The 20,068-nt window shown below is 40.9% G+C and overlaps 1 protein-coding gene across 1 annotated transcript in view; it reads right to left on the minus strand.

Annotated features, from left to right (window-relative positions):
- Nucleotides 1–20,068, minus strand: part of cntnap3 (contactin associated protein family member 3) — a 121,479-nt gene that overhangs the window by 67,429 nt on the left and 33,982 nt on the right. The window contains exon 2 of the mRNA XM_080476776.1: nucleotides 11,631–11,741. Within this exon, the coding sequence (XP_080332902.1) occupies nucleotides 11,631–11,741 (111 nt within the window). The remainder of the gene's footprint in view (nucleotides 1–11,630; nucleotides 11,742–20,068) is intronic.

The following is a 20,068-nucleotide window of genomic DNA, read 5'->3' on the forward strand; positions in this document are numbered from 1 at the left end:
AAAAAAAAACAGAACCACAAACACAATATGTCTGAGGTCTCAGGAGGACTGTACCAAATATTTGATTTTGTTGTCAGACCTGGAGGCATACAAAGCAATTTCCTCAAAGGCATTTTGGTACCATTTGTGGTGCTTCCCGATTCCTTCACGACACAGGAAGCAGAGGCCACAGACTACTCTCAACGATACTCGATTCCTCCATCTGTGGATGTACCATATTCAACTACATGACTGCAAAGTTTTCCAGCAAAGTACCCAATAGTGTCTGGATCAGGCCTATTTCTGAATAGAATAAATATCCTGATGACTAGAGACATCACTTAATGACATTTAATTCATATTTCCTAAAAAAGAAATATGTCATTACCATAACCTACGTAATAAGGTAAAAACTGAGACCCTGAAAAAGCATTGTTAATGCCTTTTTGTTTCAGAAAAGTTCAGCCATGGGCAGTTTCAGCATGTACATGGAGACGGAACTGCTATTAAATACAATAGAACCTCTGACTAGCAGAACGGTAAGAGCGGAGCTGTGCTGCAGCTTGGTGCTATGCTGTGACTCCTCTCAGCTTATTTCTGTTTCATTTTATACCAGGGGAGTGAAACATAAGGGCCAAAACCAGCCCATAGAAGACTCCAATCCGGCCCCACAAACCACCAAGCAAGGCGGATATATAGGATTTATTGAAGGATTTTTTTTGACATTTCATTGAATTTTGCACAAGAACGTTTCATTAAAACTGACTTGATGTTTAGTAATTTTCAGCAGTAATTGTATTGTTGTCTTGCAAAAATATAGACACTTTCAAGATGTACACTGTGCGCCACAACAAAGAAAAACTTTCAAATGTAACCCTAAAGGTTATATATTATCATGGTAATATTTTCCGGCCCACTCAAAATATAACCCCTAAAATAATATCTTATTTTCAATTAACTTTGTGTGAATATATGTATATATACTGTGTGTATGTATATATATATATATATATATATATATATATATAATACAGCTGCACTTTACCCGGTTTCCATGGACACAGCAGCAGCATTTTGTAACAGTCAGTTCTACCTTGGGAGAAACCCAAAACGCAACAACAATTTGAAAACGTTGTTGTGTAAACAGGGCCTGATAAACAGCAGCATTTCAACATGAGGAGACGTGACTATTTGATCTATTGATCATACTGCCTCTGCAAGCATCATACCAATCCCGTGTTGCCTTGTATTCATCCAGATGTTTCTTCTTTTTTCACAGATTTTTGTCGAGCTGACTCGTCCGTTGCTTTTTGTTGTGATATGAATGCTCAAATTGGACTTTTCTAACTGCTAAGTCCCCCAGTTCCCAGTTGCATGAGCGCACCGTCAGCGCGACAGCGAGGACGGAAATTTTACCCAGCTGAGTCATGGTTGTGTACAAACTACCCAACGGAGACCGAAGCCTGATGGAAGTAGAACGCTTAGAGACAAAGGCAAAGTTTTATGGCCCAAACAGTGTTTTCTGTAGCAGTAAAGAGCCGCTCCATTGTTCGCCAACCAGGACACATTAGCATTCATCTATCCACCGGAGCCTTCGCTCCTGCTCTGTGCTGCTGTAGTGCTTTTTCCAAGACACTGAGCGGTGTCCTACTCCAAATCTTCCCAGACTGAAAGAAGACAAATGCAACGTGGCTTCAGTTCCACGTCTTATTTCCTTCTGCCGTCTCATGTTTCACCCGGCTTTGGCCCTTTTTTTGAAAGTGCAATAAAGTATAAATACCCCCCCAAAAAAAAAAAAAAGCAAATAGACTATAAAAGTCAAGAGGAAAAAGTTCACATTTCGCGTTCAAATATTTGAGTGCTGCATCATAGTGACAGAGGTCCAGTGGCAGTGAAAGGTCAAGTCTGTCGCAAAAGCCACTGCATTCATCATGTTGACATAAAGTATTTTTTTAGCTGGAGTCTTAATCGTATGCTCATTTTAGGCCGGTCTATTTTGATCAACTCTATTTTTTTTCTCTCCTTGTAGTAGAGAGAATGTGCATTGATATATATATATATAATATATATATTGACATCCGTATGCATACATTCAAACTAAGGCCCTTGTTACACGCCAACGCTTCATGTGAAAACAAATCATTTTTGCATTTTCATTTTTCGAAAAGATTTGGATTTAGATTTAGGCAACGTTTTGAAAACGATGTCCGTTTACACCGAAACAGCAGACATACTGAAAACTACGTAGTTTTCCTGTTGAGCCACTAGTGGATAATTAAACCTCACACACATGCAGCAACAATACGCTATACACATTAACAATGGTAGGAGTCGGACATTCGTATGGACAGACCACCACGTTGGATTGTTATTACAGTTACTCTCAACTACAAAACTACCAAGTCCCAGGAGAACATGGACTGGGAGTCATGACACTCTGGAGGCCACCATTGTTTTTATTATCTATTTACTGAGCATGTGCAGAAAACTATTTTCCATGGCCGTGGTTGTCATGTGCAGTAGCAACATTTACGCCGTCTACATGCAGATGGAGCCCGAGCATTTTCAGAGAGTTCCGTTTTTATCTGTCTACACTGAGACGGATTTGGTTCCTTCTCAAAAAGTTCCACCTTGGGAGCTGTTTTTTAAAAAGGGGTGTTTTCAGTGACTTTTTGCATTTTGACTTAAACAGTGACAAAAGCCTGTTGCTACCCTGGCTGCAATGTACCCAGCTGGTTTTTACTACGACCGACATCTGATGTTTCGTTCTGATTCTCTATGTTGTGGTATTTCCTCTCCAATGGACAAAATAAAGGCCATTTTTGTCCAATGGACCGTTTGTTGGACCATTTGTTTAAACCTATTTAGGATTGTGGTTGAGTTTCGGCACCTGTTCCGACTTGCACAGGACAAACTGCAGCGGACGCTCTAAAACAGGGTGCCAGTTCTTGCGTCACTTTTTGGACAATCTGAGTAAATATAAAGCATTTCATCTCATTAACAAACACCTAAATATGTGTTGAAGGAGGCTCAGCAGAAAATCTGAGTTTCTGGTGGAGGTTTGACGCTGGACACGTCTGTTAGTCAAGTGCTTATTAGCTTTGGCCTTCAGCTCTTTAAAGATCAGTGACAGCAGAACAAAAAGAAAAGAGGGAAACACCATGACCTTTACTCATGAGGATCAGGCTGTGGCGGTAAAGAAGAAGAGATCAGAGAAAACGACTTGGAAGCTGAGAGGCGTTACAGAGACTGGCTGCGTCAACCCTGTCAGATTTAATTGAAACTGAGGTGAGCTGATGTGCTGCTGGTCTTAACACTTTCTGAAACAGCTGTCACTTTAAATCAAAGGCATAGCCATGGTTTTGGTCTCTCGGCACCTGTCAAGAAAACCAACTCCAACCGCCCACTGAGAAATATAGTTACAGTTAATTGTGGTGATTAGGATGGGATCACTGCACTGCCAGCCAATTAGAAGCCTGAACTCCCCCTTGGCTTGACCAATCAAGGAACCAAAAGTGGTAGACGTTGTACGTTAAGCATTTTAATTGTTTAAATATTTACGTTAAAGAGAAGTACATTTTTTTTATTCTTTATCACATGAAATGTTGACAGCAAGATCACAAACAAACTTTCCCTCCTTGCTCGTCACACATACAGAGGGTTGGATATGTTGACCTGATACCCTTTCAGAAAACTTGTTCTTGGACCTGTGAAGTTAAGTATATAAGTAAATTACTTTCCTTTTCTTGAAAAGGATCAACGTAGCAATCCATTCATCCAGTTTGTCAGTGCAAACTGCGATCCTGACAAGGATTATGTCACCGCGTCACTCGGTTTCATCTTGTGGATAAAACTTTCGGCCCGGATTAAATTTGCCATCCATTGAAGGAAAATGAGATGAAGCGAGAGAGAGGGAGGAGTGGCAGTTTCTCTCCTTTCTGTTATGAGTGCGTGTAACCCTTTAAGAAATATGACAGGCGGAAACGATAGAGACAGGAGTGCTACATGGCAGGTAAGAGGACATGACTTGTCCTGCTGTTGTGAGAGTATGAAGCTCAACTCAGGACATTTTTGTTGTGTTCTCTCTCTCTCTCTCTCTCTCTCTCTCTCTCTCTCTCTCTCTCTCTCTCTCTCTCTCTCTCTCTCTCTCTCTCTCTCTCTCCCTGGGTATTAATTTGTGTCTGTGATAAATAAATCTGGCTTAGAAAGTATATGGATTTTCATTTTATGTCAATTGGTGTTTGTATGAGGGGGAGTTTGTTTGTCACTGCACATGTGTATGATGTGGCCCTTTGTCTCTGACTGGTTCGCCACACCTGTTCTAGATTTTGAGGAAAAATAGCGCCTGGAAAAAAAACCTAAGCATGCACAAGGGAGAACATGGAAACTTGCCACAGATATTCCCCCGACCAGGTTTGAGCCAGAGATCTTCTTTCAGTGAGATGACAGTGCTGACAACTACACCCTAAAAACAACAATTTACAACCAGGAAATGAGCTGAAATTCATTGAAAAGCTCCCAAAAGCACACTTGTGATGCAAATTATTTATCTTTTTCCTCATTTCCAAGTTCATATTGTCTTCGCATTACTATTTGTACAATGTAAAGGAATCATATATAGTTCACTTGAATATTTTACGTCTGTCAGGTTTGGATTAACGTCTCCTCCTTAAAGATTTGGTGAAAATCATCCATTCATTTTTATAATAATTTTATTTAATTTGCCATCCTGCTCCTGCTATTCCTCCTGGTTTACATCAAGATTCAACCGCAATTGAGTTATCCACTGAAGCGTGAAAGACTGAAGGCCTAAACCTCTGTAAAGCCAGAGCGCTCACCAATACAGCGCCATGCAGCCAATAATTACTAGTATTGATTGTGCAAATTTTTGGTCACAGGATTAAAATTAAAGTCTGTCACTCAACAACACATACAAAACAAGAGGGGGATTTAGGCTCCGGCTTCTCCATCTGCGCAAACTGACATCTGAAACCGCCTCAATTTGTCTTGGCCTTGTCACTAGAGCAAGGAGTAGGTGTACGTAACGGGTAAAAGAAAAACAAGCCGGTCAAGCTGAACAGCTCGCCTTTTGCTCTGCTGATGAAGGGGAGAGCAGACCTGACATGGAGCTGCTGTGGGCGGCAGCGGCGCTACGAGAAGCAGATGGATGGATAAGTAAAGAAAAGATGGCGGCGTCATTAATAATGCACTGATATTCCACCTGACAGGGACACACAAAGAGAGAGGCATGAGTAAAATGAAGAGTCATGAAGAAATGAAAAAGGCTTCGCTGGAGGAAGAAGAGCTGTTGCGGCGTGAGACAGGTGGAAAAGTGGACCAGATATGAAGGCATCGGAAAGGGAAAAGGCAGAACTGCCGTGAAAGCTCCTCATTTGCATGTGAATGACGAACCCGGATGGTAATTTCAGCGGCCTGATAACATGTTGGAAAGACTGAGAGCCTAATAGGCTCCATGCGGCGGCAGGATGGGAAACGTCGGATGTCTCCAGCAGGCAGAGAACAACACGTTTCCACTCTTGTTCAGGTGGGGAGGAGCACTGGAACTTTGTGGGAGCGATTCAGTGCACACTGAACACACACTCGCACCAATAAATCAATACTTGATTAGCTGGCAATCGTAACGCACACAACTACGACAGGTTCCAATTAAAGTTAAATTCCACTTCTAAATCACACTCATTTAGAAAGTGATTACAGTGGCACAATAGTTCTTTCTGAAGTCAGTTCCAGCATAATTGCCGCAGCATCGCTGATAATTGTCGGTGTTGCCTGAGAAAAGAGAACGTTTAAATACGCAGACTGTTATTAACATTTGGCAAAAAAGACAGAGTTGACTAAATGAGTTCCCACTGATGAAAATGTGACTGCAGATGGAGTAAAACTAATGATTACAACAGAAAACAGGCTGTACAGAAGAAAGGGAAACAATTTCCTGGAAAATCATTTAAATAAAAGCCGACAGACGGTGGATGGAAAAAAAATAAATAAATAAAAAACTGTGGCCGGATAAAAAGAGACTGAGGGAAAAGTGAGCGATAAGCAGAGAGAATGGAAATGAAAAGGAGTCTAAACACAGAAGTGGGGAGCCCAGAAACACTGAGTGATTCATCATGCAGGTTTTTTGGTGGGGAAGACGCTCGTGTTCAATCAGCCTCTCGGAGCGTTTCATCCATTTTCTGTGGCCAGACGCAAAAATGATGTGACTGCACAAAATACTGCGAGTGTCAACTCTGGAGAGGATCTCTCTTAAAAGGACTGCGTTTGTGTTTCCATGCATACTTCACATCAGACATGGGAACATTTTGAGCACAACTGAAAACATCCACAACAGATTGTGGTCATTCGAGTTAAATAATGTGTCAAATTGGAATCAATAATATTTCATGATCCCACATTAAACACTCCACTTCACTGAGGAAAAACTTTTCTGACTTTTCCAACAACGTTTGCCTCCTGAGTGTCACGACTCCCAGTCCATATTCTCCTAAGACTTGGGCCCATTTTACACGACAATGTTTCACGTGACAACACCTAATCCGGAAAAAGAAAGGAGAGAGACAATGATGTAGTTAGTATGCCGGACCACTGGAGGACGCTGTTGCTTGATTTTGTAATGAAACTACACAGACTTGTGTGCAGAGAACAAAACACTATAAACATGAAGAAAATGGGGAGCGCCCGACATCCGCATGGACTGATGACACATCGGATGCTATCTTTACTTTATTACTTTATTAGTTTATTAATAAAGTAATTATTATTACCACTACGTGGCCGCCATGTTTGTTTACAACTGAATGAGCAGGAGGGAGGGGGTGAGATGTGCATGCACAGTAGCAGGCTGTGTTGCCTCCGGCAGTCTCCGCAGGAGGGATTTGCGCCATGAAAGAATCTTTCCACCTTGGGAGCCGGAATAAAAACTTTGCAGATGCAGTGCATCCGAAAACTGGTGCCGTGTAAACGGACCCCCCAAAAGTGAAGAAAGTTTTGCGGATTCACTCATTCGTTGTCGTGTAAACGGGGCCTTGGTAGTTCTGACGTTGACGGTCACATTAAAAACAATCCAACTTGGTCGTCTGTCCATACTAATATCTTTGTGCTCCCATTGCTAATGTTTAGCGTGCATTGTTGTCGGCACACACGTGCGTGTGGTTCCACTCCAAAAACACCCAACTGTGTCGACATGAAAACAACATTGTTTTCAGTGTTTCTTCGGTTTCTGTGAAAACAGACGTTTTCGAAAACTTTACCATGCAAACGCAAAAACAATGTTTTCATATGAAAAGTTGTCATGTGACATTGTCGAGCCTCAGTTAGATAACGCTCGTATCAAGGTGGCGTGGGACAATTAGATGACGATCTCCTGATTGATCAATTCAATATATGTTTTATCAATTTAGCTAGATAATTAAGATAGAATAGTGATAGGACTGGATCAGCAAGTTGCTTCTCCTGACTCCTTTACGGATAGCAAATATACAATTATTATTATTGATTATTCTTGTGCCTGCTTTAGTGGCAAGGCATAAAGAATGCTATCCTCGGCGGCCGTTTACTTTTAATATTATTATTTATATATTGCTTTTCTGCAGTTTTTTTTCTATAAGTAACTAGTCTTTTAGCGTTGGGAGCACGGACACAAAAAGCATATCAAAACGTTTGGAACGTTAGGGAATAGGTTGCAACAACATTTATTCTATTTATTATTATTCTGCAAACTGTTTCCCAAAAAACATTCTGGAAAACTCTGGAATATGAGGCAGGTAAGCAAAATCTCCTCTGGAATTTTTTAGTTGATATTATTATATTACTTTCTCCTATCATTATTAGAACTAGAATTATTGTTTTATTGTCTTTTATTTGCAAATATTCAAAATAAAGATACACCGAACCATAATATGATGAGTTCTCACAAGAACAGGTGAATTTATTCATTTTCTATCCTCAAAGGCAGGACACACACACACACACACACACACTCACACACAAGCAATTCTACTCATGTCCACTGGAATCTTTCAAATCAACATTTCACTTAAAATGCTTGTGGACGCTGATGTTACCAACAAAAGAAAAATGAGAAAACAAGGAAAGCCTCCATCTCTGGCACTACCCAGGGTATTTCATTGTGAGGTGACGACGATAGCCTCTAAGCAACCGTTTTCTAATGAAAATCGTCACTTTCTGAAATGCACTTTTCAGCTTGTTATCTTAACGTAGTGTTGCACAGATATTTTGCTCTTGTTTGAACATACAGATCTTTTTTCTAAACTGAAAGATCTCAACATTAAACGGCAATGTTACGGCTTTATTTTGTCCCTTTTGCAAGCTGTTGATACTAACTTGTTTGCTAGTGTCTTGCTCATCTTTTGCAATTTGTTAGAGTTCAAACCATTTCTTGAAGTCCCAGACGTCACAGCGCTGCATGTCTGAATGTTTGTTACTGTCAAGCGATTCATCCCCCGCCTGGAGACGAACTCTTTCCACAAAGTGAATTTTCCATTACTGTCAGCGGTTATGAAAGAGAGTCTTGGAGGCTAAAGCCAACATTAAAGGATAAACTCATTTATTTCGCAGGTTGTATTCTAGAGCGCTGATGATCTGTGTTCATTTAGTGAGTAAATGAAGTGAAAGCGAAGCCGCTCCTCTGAGAACAACTCGAGGACGCCGAGGATCAGCAGCAGTCGCAGCAGGAGTTGGAAATGAGATGTAGGCGTTCATTTATTCATTGATTCCTGAGCAAACAGCTGGGACTGTGTGGGCTTTGCACCGGTAATACAGCCGAGAGGCGAAAATGTGACATAAATGTCCCTCCTGATTTACCAACAGTGTGTAGTGGAAGCGGTGAAATGACTGCTGAATCCCATTTATGACGCTATCAATAGTACAATGACCAGTCATTCAAATTCCACCTCTAATCAGGGTGTTTTCCCGCTTGAAAAGACTCTTATTAACCCGCTTCAAATATTTATGGTCAGACTGTGGAGAAAATCTTCAGTATAGTGGTGATGTGTGTGAGCTAATATCAGAAAAGTGAGGCTGCAATTCACACGGTTTTGCCATAATTGGAGAATAGGAGATCGAAAAGATGCTGCCTGCTTTAATGAGCCTCAATTTCTGGTGTGACATTTGGATGGTAAGGTCAAAAATTTGGTGTAAACAACATGCTGCCGGTTCGTAACGATTCAGGCTGCTGCTGCCGGAGTAATAGTGTCCGGACTATTACCTTCACACACGCTGGGCTCCTTTACCATCAGCTGAGTGTCATTTAAACTCCACGGCCTATACGATCACGCTTATATGGTGATGGCACCATGTCACAGAACTCATATGATCTCAAGCTGGGTTCTTGATGATGATGAGGATGATGATGAGTTCACAAAATCACCAGTAAATGTGGTGGAAACACTTTTAAAATATGGAGGGAAGTGAGATTTGCCTCACGAATGTGCAGCTGACATTCCTGCAACATACGCATGGTCCTACGATGTCGTCTCAGACAAAAGAAATTCAGATGATTGTTTATACTTCTGGAATCCATAGCGTGAACGATTTGAAGGTGAAAATGCCTCATCCAGTACTTGCAAGTTGTACCTCGTGTTCAGGCGAGTGAATATACATTCTTTACATATAGACCTGCAACCATCATGCCTGTTATAGTTATGGTTGTTCACTGAAAGTCAAGTCATAATTTTAATTGGTCTCTTTATTTACACCACATCCAGTTGTAAAAATGTGGTTTTAAATGAAGTCAATGCTCATCTTAGGCTTCACTTATTCATTTCTTATCATTATTTCCAGGAGGAACTAAAGCATGCTGGAGGAAGAAGCGTAACAATCCCACCCGTCTCCAGCCCCCGTTGGAATAAATTGTCCGAGACTTCGTCTGCCACTTGAGTAATGAGTGTAGATCCCTGGCCTGCAGCCGTGTCAAGGCCTTTGTCAGATCCAGCAGTTTTACATAATGTAAAGCAGGAAAAAAAAAAAAAAAAAAGCAACTACGAGTATTTCTCTTGTTTTGAAAAGCTAAATATAAGACAGAAATCGAAATCCAGCCTGAAAGCAGGTAAATAGATTCAGTCATCAGTATTTATCTTTACCATTCAGGTAAATGTGTACATGTCACGTTTGAAAAGGATGACATGTATTAAACACCTTGAAATGAAATTCCTTTTAACGTCCATGTTTTCTTTCATGTGTAAGCAAACAAAAGCGAGCAGACTGGCAGCGTTTAGCGTCGGGCTCAGCCGCTGCCAGATTCTGTCGTGCTCGGCTTCCTTCAGTTTCCCAGGTGGCGAGAATCATTCAGATCCAGATTAAGCCCACCTCACCCTCCTGGCTGAGTCTGGGCTTTGATGTCGGGATAAAGCAGTGAAGTCCATTCCCTGTGGAAAGCTTTGCAAAGAAAGAAAAAAAGAAAAAAAACAATCTTCGTTTTGTCAAAGCTTCACATCAGCATCCAGCAAAGGATTTCCTTCTGGGTTATCATGCTGGACGAGCAAACACCATTTATATTCATCCTACCGGTGTAAGCCCTCAGTGAAAAGGCACCTATAGAGAAGGAAGACGAGGCAGCTATCGGTCATTTTTCACTTTCGCTTTGTCTTGTCTTTCAAAAATCATTGTGATCCATCTTAAATTTAACGATTTGTCTGGTTGAATTTATTAAAACGTCGGTGTTGGTAGAAGTCGATTCCTCATGGAGGTAAGAGTTTTCATTACAGAGTTGCTCTGTTGCAGTGGAAAATTCTTTAATTAGGATCAGCACACGAACTGAGTCAACAGATGATGTACATCCTCCTCAAGCCAGATTAATTCTTTAAATTCCCATTTACACAACGTTTCAAGATTACAAGGTTTTGAGAATGATGTCCGTTTATGTGGAAACAGAAGAAACTGTGAAAATGATGTCAGTTTTCATTTAGGGCCACTAGTGGGTGCTGTTGTTTGTTTTTGCAATAAAACCACACACGAGTCCAGAGAACAATTCGTTATAAACCTTAACAATGGCAGCGCACGGACATTCGTGTGGACAGAAGAGCAAGTTAGATAGTTATTACAGCGACTGTCAACAATAAAACTACCACGTCGTGGGAGAATCTGGACTGGGAGTCAAGACACTCTGGAGGCCGCCGTTTTTTGTTATGGTCCATGTACTCATGCATGTACAAAAGCGCAAGTTACTGTGGCCGCGGCGCACATGTGCAGTAGCAGTGTTTACATGACGTGTCGTTTTCTCCCGTTTCCACGACGATGGAGTCAGAGTGTTTTCAAAAGTTCCGAATTGGGAGCCATTTCCCAAAAGTAGCATTTTCAGTGTCTCCGAGCACCGTTTATTGTGTAAGTGGACCCGTAAAACGCAATGAAAAGTTTGGGTTTTCACTTGAAATGGGGCCTGAAAGTCTTTAAATTTACGAGCTGTAACAGTTGCCACGACACTGTGTCTCATCAAAAGCCGAATTTATTTCAAATATGCACGTATTTCCATCAATTTACCATAAGTTGTGCATTAGAAAACATAAATGCCAAATAACGTCGCCTGCTCAGCTTACTTATTGTGCTGCAGGACCATTCGTACACACGTACATTATCAAAGTACTGAACAATGCTTCACAGAAACGTTTCCTTACCGTCTCTCCTGTTGAGTTTGGCGAAGCCCGGTGCGTGGCTGCTGGACAGCTCGGAAGAGCTCCTGAAGGACGACGGCATCAGATTGGATACCAGCGGGCTGTCGCACGCATCTGTGAAGCAAAAACGGCATAAGATACGTGTGCAAGGTTAGAGCTTTGAGCTCGATTTCAAATCCACCGGCGGATCATTTTGAAAAAGTTACATTTATCCCCCGTTTACACAGAGGTGAAGCATTTTCAAAAAGCTCCACCTCGGGAGCCATTTTCTCAAAGTTGTGTCGTCAGTGTCTCGGAGTTTCGTTGTCGTATGAACAAGGCCTCAGAGTTCATTGAGGAAATCAAACAGTTTTTTTGGGTAAACCGTACGGACAACCAAATGATAGTACAGACACGACCGTCACTGTAGCCAGTATTTATATTGGTTCTGCTTCTTCATGCGTCTTTCTGGGATCTTCACAACTGACATAATCTTTTATTCCTTTTCGTCAGCTGTGGCCTCAGGTGTGTCTTTATTTTCTCATTTATCGCCGTTGAAACACTCCAACATCAAAGAAAGGAGTTGCCTTGAGCTGAACCTGTGACTCAGCTGCAGCTCTGTTCACTTACTGACATTGTTAATCCCATACAAGCCCCGACCGCAGCCCGAAAGCCTCTGACTCAGGACTGTGAGGTTCAAGCTAAAATCTGACGTCCCAGATAAAATAGTCTTGTTTTGGTTTTTCAAATCTGCCTTAGAAGCTCACTTTACAGCATCAAATATTTAATTCTACGCCTTTCTACCGTGTGGACAGTCTCGTGTATATTTTTCATATTATTGATTCAACTTTTTTTTGTCTCACTGACATTTTGACATCAATTCTTGGTATTCTAACAATTTCACAATGTTCTGGAGTAGAAATCAAATGAGCTACACAGGACGAAAGAAACCGAGGTTTAGTTTAATCTGCAATCACATTTTTTTCATTCATAGTTCAAACCTTTCGGTTTTGCATCTCCACATATTTTACTGATTAAACAAACTAAAATATCATATTAGCGCAAAGCTCTCAAGGTTTTTTCCTTCAGAAAAAAAATGAATAGAGCTGAAAACTAGTGTCCTGTTTTTGTAGCCTTCAAAAATGCCACAGAGAGCCAGGCGTAGTGACGCGTTGTCAGTTTTAATTTTACTGTTAAATGGAAATAGTCTACTCCAGTTCCTCTCAATGAAATCTTAGAGTCTGAATTCCGGTGTGCAAACTCTTGAACGGGAATGAAACCACACTGGAGTGGCTCAAAGAGGAGAGATCTGCAGAACAAACCACACTGACAATATCACACGACCCCCCTCAGCAGGAGATGGATTATCCTCAATCTCTTAGCCGGAGTGGAAAATGCAGACAACTTGTTTGCCCAAGTGATGCCGAGTCCTATTTCCAAATGATCACCTCCTTCAGGATCAAAGAGTGAGAGTTACTACATGGACGTGACACCTAGTAAACCGAACGGGACGAGACTCAGAACGACACTTGGAAAGATAAGCAGGAAGAAGAAGCTGTCGAACCACAAACTGTAAAAAAAATATAAAAAATAGCGGAGTTCAGTTTATATTTCATTGTGTTGCCAGTTCACTAATGAGTATTGTTGTGGTGTGTGAAGTTGTAGGTCAACTCGAAATGGCCCAAAGCTGACAAGATAAATGAGTGCCATTATCACAACAGATGATATGATCTCAACAATAAATCAATTACACTTGCATGCATGTAGTCAAGACCAAAGAGAATAGTTTGTTTGAAAGGCTGAGTGAAGCTACAACCAGACTCGATTAAAAGCTCATAATGGTTGACGATAAACACAAAGCCTCCTGGAAGTTTACAGGCGTGGATCAAGCGAGTAATGGCTTGAAATTCCAAGCAAATAGCAATGGCAGGACAGTGTGACACCTTGAGGTGTTGAGTAGTAGTAGGGATGGGAATCGAAACCGGTTCTTGTTGAGAACGGCTCCGGATTGAATCTCAACTGAGCAGCAGCGGCAACGTTAGCAGGTCCTCTGCAGTTCCTACTGCAGGTTTCATTTCCAAATGAGAATCAATGAGAGAATTGATAAAGAGCCAAATTGTTAAGCAGAATCGAAAATGAAATTGAAATCGGAAAAACCGTTTCAATTCCCATCCCGGTGTAACTCTCTTCGTCTATCTAACATTTCACATGAATTTGACCAGTGGGTTGATTTCGAGCGGCGCCCAGAGGCAAACAGTCACTAAACTGAAGCTGCCATCATCTGAGTAATGAGAGGCTCAAGTCACAACACACACCAAAGTGTTACGACATGAGTGGCAGAGGGGAGCGCAATCATTTCAGAAGCTGGTTTAAAATTCCCAGGTGGAAACTGGGCTTTTCCAGCTGTAATGGAACCATGGTGGATGAATGAACATCGTAATGATGTCCAGTTGGATGAGTGAACGGTGTAGTTCTGCCTGAATGGGTAAATGAATGCGGTCCTAAATGACTCATTTCAGGCTGAATACTGGCGGAGATGAATCAGTGTTGTCAGTGGAAACCTCGACATGTTTCACACATTGGGTTTATGGCTCATTCGCTGCCATAAAACCCAGTATAGCCATAATGGAGCCCTGATTCTCATTACAAAGTGTTTACTATATGCATATTGTGTCACATTTAAACATTTGAGGGAGCATAAAGTAGTTATATATGAATTTTTTATTTTTTATTTAAACATGCATGTAACAAGTGGAATAATATTAGAAATAATACATTAAACCACAAGACAGAGAAAATCGCAGTTTGTATTATTCAACGGGTTAGTAGTTTGTACGGACTAACTGTGTCTCACACAAATATATAGACATTCATACAGCCCACTTCAGAAAGAAAATGCAGATTACCTTGAGAGGAAAACTATGAATATTTATGAAGTCTCTCCATTAATAGATGTTGTTCTCCACAACTGAGACAAGAGCCAATTACCACGATTCACGCTGACGTCCAATGTCCGACCACAACAAAGCTTTACCTTCGATTACTCTGTCAACACGAGCATGCTTCGCCTGACCTACACCAGGTCTTCATCCACCTCTCAATATCCCCCAGACAGTGATGGTTTTGCTTGTTAATGAAACATACATTTCCATTTACATAAACAAATGATTCCACAACAGCAAAGTCAACATGTACCATTTTGTACTTAAACATTTGCAGGAATTTGAAAAACAAACAAAAAACTGGTTGAGCAGTCGGGACTGTAAAAATCCCATTCCTTTAATACTACTAGTCCATCTAACCATCCATTGAACCGTCCATCTAACAAACAGATGGTTAAATGGATCGACGGATGTTTAACATCCACCGAACCATCATCCAACCATCCGTCCTTCAAACCATCCAACTACTTAACCATCCATCCATCCATCCATCCCCTGCACTCCAATAGGGTGACCGTAATCTGGAGCTAATCCCAGTTGATGATGAGTTAAGGCAGAGAACACCATAAACAGGTCAGCAGTGCAGCAGCCACATTTAAATCTTGGAACAATTTTACATTATCATTAAATGTTGGAGGAAACCCAAATACCTCGAGAAAATCCACAAATGCACAAGGAGAACAAACTCCACAGCGAAAGGCTGCCAAAGCTCAAACTGAAGATGTCCTTTCTGCCACCGCCGTGCAGCCCAATCTTCCAAGTGACATCACATTAACTAATGTGTTACCATCTCCACAAACATTGACGAGTTGCAATGCCGTGCGACTCCCGACACACATAAATATTTTCCAAGCGGTTGCCAGTTTCTGCACGTTGATTAAATTTGTCAGTGCCTTTCAAAAAACTGTTACACCGCATCTGAATGAGAAAATCCAAGCAACACATCTGCGGAGCGCAACAGCATGTGTCAACCTCCTGTGGGTGTTTACATAAGATGCAGTCGACGTGTGAGCAACACACAAACCCTGCAGTCACACATGGAGGGAAATAGACTTGAAGTGTTAGAAATATGCTCGGGAATACGTATATGAAAAGATTGCATACAATTAAAAATGCGAGTCAAATGTATACGCTCCAGTAGAAGTGCATGAGACAGGAAAAAAAAATAAAAAAATCATGTCAAAGCACATGCAATTTGTCACTCTTACATGCGATAAGAAATAAACATATTGCTGTTAAGATTGAGCCACCAAGAGGATCAATCTTTAGGGTAAGAGGAACACCTGAACACGAAAAGAAATAATGTCTTATTACAATCTTACTTATACACAGAAGCCATTTTATGTTTAAGGGCAAATATCTACCTTCACCTGTCCATAATTCTCTACATAGTGAGTAATTAGACAATCCAGCCATACGTCCATCTTTTATACCGTGTCTAGATCGCAGCTCACTATGGGAGAAGGCAAGTATATCCAGGACATGTCACCAGTCCATCGCTAAGCAAACAGACATTCATATTTATTGGCAGTTCAGAGTAGTTAGTCCAGCCTTATACAAAAAATTAATAAATAAATAAAATGCCAACACTCATTGCAAAAGTGTAAATATGAGATGTTTATAAATCTTTTAACAATCAGGTCAATGGTGACTGAATAACAACAAAAATAAAATAGAAGAAGACTCTCCTGTTTCTGCCGCATACAGTTGGCGCTTGTTGATCAAGCTGTGGCATCCTCTGGTCCAATCACCTTCAAGCGTGTGAAGAAGTGATTCGGCAAGTGCCTCATCACCCTCGGTGACCATGATGTCGCTGGACCTGTAATTGGTGAGGGACTTGAGCATCTTGTGTGCTCAAGTCAACTCTGGCTGCTGAAACACTCTGGACTTGAGAGCGAGTTCAAGCTGCCTTTTGTCCGGCCCTGCTCTTTACACTACAATCTGCCCCTTCTGGCCATGTTTTTACAGTCTGTGACTACGAGAGCTTTTCCTCCTTGAGGTGGGAGTATGCAAGGATTAACCGCACAATGAGTGCATGTGAATGATGTATATGCATAACCTCCCTAATCTGCTTTTACCGCATTTATCATGATAGCCGAGTCTGGTATGTGTGACTGCAGCCAAGTGATTAACATGATGCCACAGTCATGCAAACATTTCAACGCTGCAGTTTGTAACCTCAGTTTATCAGTTGGATTTGTTATTGATCTGGTATTGGAGAGGAAAATGCTTGGGAGTGGTGGCTTGAGTGACGGTTTCTTTCGCCGTGCCAGTGGTCCGACTCTGAAGCCTCACTTTGTTTTCGCTTCTTCTTGAATTTTCTGCTGTGGAGAACAAGTCCCCAGAGTCCTGGCTATATCCTCTGGTTACTTCCTGGAGGTGAAAGTAGTTCAATGTAATAGTCTTTTTTACTCTGTAATCCCAAATTCATCACCTTGACAGCTATATGTAGTGTTTGCCCAACATGATATGGTATTTCCCAGGAGAAAGACATGTGTCTTTGACCGTTGCCATACTTGGGATTATCTTCCGCCGCCATTAACCCTGGATTACTATGTCAAAAGATGAAGTGTGCTTGGTGTCTTTCATGGCATTGCATCTTTTCATCATATCAAAGAAAAGTCAGTTATATAATGGGATATAATTATTGTGACTACAAGAAGGTTCGTTGTTTGTACCCTCTGGCCAGTTGTGCATTTCTGCCTAAAGTTTGTCATTGATGGGAGTTTGAGATTTTTACTCTGGCTCACTCTCACAATCCAAAGACATGATTGTTCAGTTGGAGACTAAACTGGCCATAGTTGGGAATGTGTGATTGCGTGTGTGAGATTGCCACAGTGGTATTCAAGAGCGATGAACAGCCTATTCAAGGTCCATACTGCCTTTTGGCTCGTGCAGGATAGGACGTTCTCCAGCCCCCATGAACCGAGCTTGAATACGAGAGGGATGAAACGAAGGACAACATGGCAAACCAACTGTCTTCTAGCCGAAGTCAAATTTTCTCTGTGGGATTCGGTGCATTTGGTTGGCTTTGGTTATGGAAAACTTAACAAACAATTCCTTCTGCCAAATCAACCTGGATCTGCTTGTAGCAGTTATGAGAGTCCAACTGAAGCCTGGAGCCACTTGGCCGGTTACTCTGCTGGCGCTTTATAACCACCTTTTCTGTCATAAACAGAAAGGACATCGACACTAAAACTTGTCAGTTGACAACACCACAAACACATGTTATATATCAATTCTACATCCACACAATATTATTGTGGGTCGATAATTGGTTTAGGATTCTTCTTTCTTCTATTGGAATCTACATGATTATAATTTTGGCAAGGAAAATCCACATCTTTTACAGTTATTTGATCTAATCCATTCTGAAGATCTGTGCTATATGCTGGTATTCGTGAGTCTTTCTAAAGTCTTTGGTTTAGCTTGAGGGGGATTACACCTCATCCTGGATGGCGATGGTTGAATAAGGCTAATAGTATGTGAAAATTATGTAATTATTGTGTCCATTTTAAATTTGAAAAAGCCAATATTCTTATAACTTTTCCAAGACATATTTGAGCCATTATTTACATACCATTTTGTCAATAATCTGAAGCAAAAGTGTCGGACACATTTTAGTTCAAGGGCCACATAACAGCCCAATTCCTTCTTGACTTATAAGATAGTTGCATAATGACCATTAAATTTAAAGTTTTTCTTTGTTGTGGCACAGAGTACACGTGATGAAAATGTTGATATTTTCACAAAGCCGAACAGTTACTTTAGAAATTTACTACAATTTCAACATAAAGCCAATTTTAATGAAATCTTCTGGTGCAAAAAAACACTGAAATGTCCCAAAAAACTTGTTTCACAAACTCACCCTGACAGCATGGCTTTGAGACTCAGGCCAGTTTGCTATCACCGGATACCTCTTGTAGGTCTGTTTTCGGCCTCGGACCTTATGTTTGACAACCCTGATCTAATACGGTATTACACTGACAACTATAAACAAAAACCCTGCTCTTAATATTTAAAAACGCATGAATAGAAAAAAATCCTTGGAAATTAAAGCTTTTTTTGAAGGTTTTGTGCAGCTTGCTTATCAAAAACAGCTTTAATTGATGGCATATCCATCATACTGATTCATTGAAGTCCTATGCCACAATCTCTTTCAATAATGCCTATAAAATACTATTTTATTAAATTCCTTGGGAGGTTATTATGTTCAAAACGGCCCAAATTATTATATTAATAGCAATTAGGATGTTAGTGGCCATTATTACATTATTGGTTGTGACAACCCTGGACAGTCCATCACCGGAAAAACACACATCTTGTTTTCATAAACGAGACTGCGATCATATCATAGCAGGACGCTGTTATGAGTTTTTGCTGATAATATTCAACCTAGATGAGCACTTCATGGGGCCATTACAGGTTCCGTACTGCATACATTTCTAGAGTCTATTACTGGTTTGTTATACCAAATTTATTCCCTGAAAGTGAAACTGTTTGGTACTAATTGACAATAATATAGCCGGCGAAGGACAATGTGTACTAGCCTTCACCACTTAAGCATCCTGTTGCGCTGAACATTAATATCGAACATTATGGCCACATTTCATGCAAGTTAGCAAAAAAAAAAGAAAGAATAAGTAGTTTGAAGGTTCACTTTTTTTCTTTCTATTTAATATAAATGTATAAAATATCATTTAACTACTCATTCAACATAGGGCCTTGGGTTCTTTAGCCGTCTAAAGCTCCCGATAGTCTTCCTCCATGCAGACCTCGCCCTGACAGACACATGTTGCTGCGGGTGGTGGGATGAGCGCTCGGTGTGAAAAGCAGGTGAATCGCAGTAGTCTGAAGAGGTGAAATGAGAGGGACGTCTCTCAAAATGCCGAGTGCTGTAACCCCCGTCGAGGAGATAATGTGTGGTGAGAGCACAGCCTTGCTTAAGGGAAAACTCATTGAAGGGAGAGAAACAGAAAGAGAGTGGTGGTGGTGGTGGCGCTCTAAAAGAAAACAAACCCAGAAACACTGGTTTCCTCTGCAGAGCTTTAACATTTAAGAGCCAACATCTCTGACAAGCGTGACCAGTGGAGCACAAACACAGACAGCTCAGAGGAAAACCGAGCTAAATGCCGAACACCTCTGCTGCCAGTGAACATCGACACTGCTGCAGTTTCAACAAAAGACCGTTTTACTGATACTTTTTGGTGCAATATAATGAAATGTCCAAAAGAAACTTGATCTATAACTATTGTATTTGATAGCTTTCTTTCATAGCAGCATCAGTGATATCTCAGCATGGGTCTTAGTGTTATATTATGTCCTACTTTGTTTTAAAAAGTCAATAGATTCTTTGGAATGTTTACCATTTGCTTGGTGGTTTGGCCGGATTGGAGCCTCTTGGTTTTGGTCCACGGGCCTTATATTTGACACCCCTGGCAAAGAATGAGTGTATTTCAACTTGACAAAATGTATTTTCACCGAGCTTCATTACTATTTTATATTTTCATGTTTTATTTA

Source organism: Lipophrys pholis (assembly GCF_963383615.2).
Source record: "Lipophrys pholis genome assembly, chromosome: 1".
In the NCBI taxonomy this organism is placed as follows: Eukaryota; Metazoa; Chordata; class Actinopteri; order Blenniiformes; family Blenniidae; genus Lipophrys; species Lipophrys pholis.